The sequence below is a fragment of the Bos javanicus genome, chromosome X, assembly GCF_032452875.1.
Source record: "Bos javanicus breed banteng chromosome X, ARS-OSU_banteng_1.0, whole genome shotgun sequence".
Lineage (NCBI taxonomy): Eukaryota > Metazoa > Chordata > Mammalia > Artiodactyla > Bovidae > Bos > Bos javanicus.
Genome location: NC_083897.1, coordinates 106,809,554 through 106,814,078, shown reverse-complemented (window position 1 = coordinate 106,814,078; position 4,525 = coordinate 106,809,554). Strand labels below are relative to the sequence as shown.

General features: G+C 53.2%; 1 protein-coding gene across 2 annotated transcripts; it reads left to right on the top strand.

The window, feature by feature from the left end:
- The first annotated feature begins 1,031 nt into the window (after window positions 1-1,031).
- Window positions 1,032-3,520, top strand: MID1IP1 (MID1 interacting protein 1). Of its 2 annotated transcripts, none has more exons than XM_061410438.1 (2): window positions 1,032-1,442; window positions 1,734-3,520. In XM_061410438.1, exon 2 carries the CDS (start codon window positions 1,995-1,997, stop codon window positions 2,541-2,543), a length of 549 nt encoding a protein of 182 aa, XP_061266422.1. In that variant the 5' UTR covers window positions 1,032-1,442; window positions 1,734-1,994; the 3' UTR covers window positions 2,544-3,520. The 2 variants fall into 2 exon arrangements, with proteins under 2 accessions (XP_061266422.1, XP_061266423.1); XM_061410439.1 differs by having other exon boundaries at window positions 1,088-1,442; window positions 1,731-3,520.
- The last annotated feature ends 1,005 nt before the right edge of the window (window positions 3,521-4,525 follow it).

Below are 4,525 nucleotides of genomic sequence, written 5' to 3'. Positions count from 1 at the left end.
TTATTTTGTGCTTCTCCCTTTTGGCACTTTTGTCCTGTGAAAAAACAGTACTAAAAGCACCCTTAAAAGGTTTTAGAGAAAAGAGATTAAAAATTAGAAACTTGAGTCTTCTTGGATTATCTGTAGGACTGTTGGAAAACACTGTTGGATGAAGGACATGGCATAGGAAATGAGATGGGAAAAAAAAACTGAAAACGGGCTATGGTTTAGAGTCTCAAACTGAAATTTAAGGTGCAAGACTGAAAAGTTAAATCCAGCAATTTGGTACATAGTTTTAGGCCCTATTGAATGACCTTGCGTTTTAAGAACTATTTTTGGAAAGGAACATTTCAAACTCCCTCCTAAAAAAAAATACTGGACACCTCCCCCACTTTTCTGTTAAATGATGAAAGACACCCGGCACGACCCTACCTACTGTCACTCTCTCCTGGCCCTTTGGCAGCCAAAAGGCCACGGATCTCTGAGTAGCGGGATTTGGGCAAAAGTCAGGAATTTGGCTACTTCCCATCGCCACATCTGATCTCCTGGAAGACTGTGCAGATACAAAGATGGGTCGCTCTTCATCCCTTGGCAACGGATGTTACTGGAAATATTGCGAAAGACCCAGCCAGGAGGGAGGCAAAAGCCTCTGAGGCTCTTCTCCCCGCCCCCGCAGTAGGCCAAAGCCAGGGCCGTGGCGGGAGCACCACACGTCCACGTGCAGCCGGCATGCCCCGTCACCCTTCTTTCACCCTTCTTACGTAAGAGTCTCGGGATGGAGTTGCTGCTACTGCGGGTCCCTTTTCCCCGACGGCTATTAATAAACCAGATTGGTAGTTTCCGGGCCACTGCCAGCATAGATGCGCTGTTGGGGTGGGGGGTGCTCACTTTACGACCAGGGCACCAGCAATTCGGTTTTCCCACCCCCGGAACATGAGCAAGGCCCACCCATCCCCCGCACTCCAGCCCGCCCACTGGCCGCAGGGAACGGCGGCGCCTCCTTTACCCACACAGCGCCTGACCCTCCCCCCCAAACTGGCCTGCTCTGCACTCGGCGCTGGCGGGTGCGGCTGGCTGCTCCATCTCTCCTCTGCCCTGCCCTGCCACGGCGCCCTCCCTCCGCCCGGGTATCAGGCGAGAGGCGGGGCTGGCCCAGCACGCCCCGCCCCCGCTGTAGAAAGGGCCCAGAGAGTGTTACTCCCGGTCATCCTCAGCTTGGGCCTTTTATCTCGGCGCTGCCGTGGAGGCGGGAGGAGGAGACACAGGGGGTGGCCCTGAGCGTCGGCGACACCTTTCCGGGGCTCTATAAATTGAGCACCTGGGATGGGTAGGGGGCCCACGCCACCACCACCGCCCGCAAACACAGTTCGGCCACTGACCGCCGCAGCAGCCGCAGGCAGCCGCCGCCGGGAGCGGGAACACTGAGCTACCCAGCAGCAGGGGATCTCGAGGCGCCGGAGGAAGTGCGTGCCCCCTTCCCATTTCTGCCGGGTCTTCGGGGGTGCTTGGACTCCGGCTTTGAGGAGGGAGACGGGAGTGGGGAGCCCACTTTCTTTCTCTCAGAGGCACTGGGTGCGCTAGGAGGTGGGACCGCCTGATTGCTGGGAGCCACCCGGGCGCCGTCCCAGAGAAGCAGTAACCCAGGGAATGGGGGGGTGGGGGTGGGGGAGGGGAGGGGCGGTGCGCGCAGGCGAGGGTACCGGGTACCCTAGCTGGGTGAATAATCTTCTCTTTCGTCCCCGTCTTCCAAGCAGGCAAGGGCTCGACCCAGGGACCACGAGCTGATATCGCAAGCTTCCGGACACCAAAGCCAGAAGTCGCGCATCCCGCAGGGCCGGGCTGCGATCAAGACGAGAGTTGGAGAGGGCAGAGGAGGAGCCGGGAATCCCGCCGCACCGGCAGTAGCCAGGCTCCCGGCGCCGGCCTCTCAGAGCGCGTGAAGGCGGGCAGCCCCTCGCCCTAGCCGGCCATCCCGTGCCCCTGCGCCCCTGTGCTTCGGCGCCCACGCGGCCACCATGATGCAAATTTGCGACACCTACAACCAGAAGCACTCGCTCTTTAACGCCATGAATCGCTTCATCGGCGCCGTGAACAACATGGACCAGACGGTGATGGTGCCCAGTCTGCTGCGTGACGTGCCACTGGCCGAGCCCGAGCTGGACAACGACGTCGGCGTGGAGGTAGGCGGCAGTGGCGGCTGCATGGAGGAGCGCACGCCTCCGGCCCCTAGCCCGGGCAGCGCCAATGGCAGCTTTTTCGCGCCCTCCCGGGACATGTACAGCCACTACGTGCTGCTCAAGTCCATCCGCAACGACATCGAGTGGGGGGTCCTGCACCAGCCGCCGGCGGCAGGGAGCGAGGAGGGGAGCGCCTGGAAGTCCAAGGACATCCTGGTGGACCTGAGCAACCTGGAGGGCGCGGACACCGGCGAGGAGGACCTGGAACAGCAGTTCCACTACCACCTGCGAGGGCTGCACACTGTGCTCTCCAAACTCACGCGCAAAGCCAACATCCTCACTAACAGATACAAGCAGGAGATCGGCTTCAGCAATTGGGGGCACTGAGGCGGCTCGCCCGCGGCTGTCCCGCACCCTTCCTGGCCCCATATCTCACCCTCTCTCTTTCCTTAAAGCTATTTTCTTTCTGGCTGTAGGGCGCGATGGGCGGACTGCAAAGTTGGGGGGCTGCGTACATAATGGAGGCGCAGCAGGGTAGCATGGAGGAAGGGGCTTCTTTGGCGAGAGCAGAGAGGAAAGTGGTGGCCAAAGAGGTGGGATAGTGCTCAAGGACTTCCTTCTCTCCCCCGGCGGGGTCGGGCGGAGGTGGGGGAATGAGGGGGCTGTGTTCTACTTTGGTGGGAATGGGCCTGAGTTGACGCCCTGCATTCAGTCTGTGCCTTTCCTGGAGTTTCTTTTCTTTCCGGAGGAGAAGGCCTGAGAATAGGCCATTCCGGGGCGCGGCGCTGGGTTGCCACACTTGGGAGCGCTGCCCGGAGCTGGGCGCTGGGGAAGGCTGGGCGGGTGCGCAGCCTCCCGCCGCCCTGCCGTTGGGCTGGTGGAGGCCACAGTGTTGCTAAGGTTGCATCAGTTTTCCTGTTTGCACTATTTCTTTTTGTAACAGTTGCCCCGTCCTAAGTATTTCGAATCTCCTCCTTGCTCTGAAACTTCGGCGATTCCATTGTGATAAGCGCACAAACAGCACTGTGTTGGTAACCGGTACTAGTTTATTAATGATTTTCTGTTACACTGTATAGTTGTCCTGTGGCACCTCTATCCCATCCCTTTCATGTCACCCCCACCCCAGTATGTGTAAGCTGGCACGGTGCCAGCTTGTACGAAGCTTGCCACTTGGTGAAAATAATAACATTATTATGAGAAAGTGGACTTACCCGAGATGGAACCAACTGACATTCTATCCATGTTGTACAATAGAATGATGAAGGGTTCCACTGTTGTTATATGTCTTAAATTTATTTAAAACTTTTTTAATCCAGATGTAGACTATATTCTAAAAAATAAAAAAAGCAAATGTGTTAACGAAACTTGACAAAAGTTTGTTGCTTTCTAATCTGCCAATGAATGGCTTAGTCATTAAATAAAAATAAACTTTTTTTTTTTAGCAAAAGCTAATTTTATTTTTCTCTGGTATTTCAAAGTGGTAGATAATCACCTTTGTAAGTATTCAGATTTGTTTGGGAAGAAACTACCAACAAGATTTACTTCCAAGCTTATTCTTTCTAACTCAATACCAAGGTAAGTCTCAACAAAAAGTTCATAAATACTCAGAGTATTTATGGGAAGTTACATATATTAGAGTTTTCAACCAACTTGATTAGCTTATCAGAGTGCTTAGTTAACATTTTGAATTTTTCAAGAGGCTCAAGCACACATGCATTTTGAGGCCTAGAAACCTATCTTAAAGGCAGAAATTTCACTTGGCTACTGAGAGGTAAAAATTGGGAGAAAAACCCTAGCTAATACTAGTGCACACACCTTGCAGGTCTTGTATTTACAAGTCTTCTATGTTAATCTTAGGAGAGACTTAAATGTGTTATAACACTCGCTGTGGCCTCTTAGACTATTCCCAGTGAAGTGCTAAGCTTTGGGAAGCAGTGTCCAGCAATGCTTCCAGTTTTCCAGGGAGACAGTCTGCGGCTGTGGACAGCGGATCTGAGCAAGACTGCAGCAGGGCCCTTCCGAACACTTCCTTAGATGCCATTATGCTGCTTTTCTGGGATGGTGGAATAGGCGAAACACAATGCTCTGTGTTTTGTATTTCATGATTTGTTTAGGCGGGCATAAGTATTTAGATCAACTTCAGTTTTCGATCTTGGAGTCATGAGACATTCTCTAAGCTCACAGAGCTTGAATTTAAAATACATGTAACTTTGAAGAAAAAAAAAAAACACAAGTTTTTTTGTGCTTGTGGGTAGCTCAAGCCTATTATCAGTTTTCACCAGCCGTGAAAAAATGGGGAAGTGTCAAGGCTGGTTCCTGCGTTGCCAGAGAAAGTTAATGGTTAATACATAAAGATAAGCTAGGCAGCA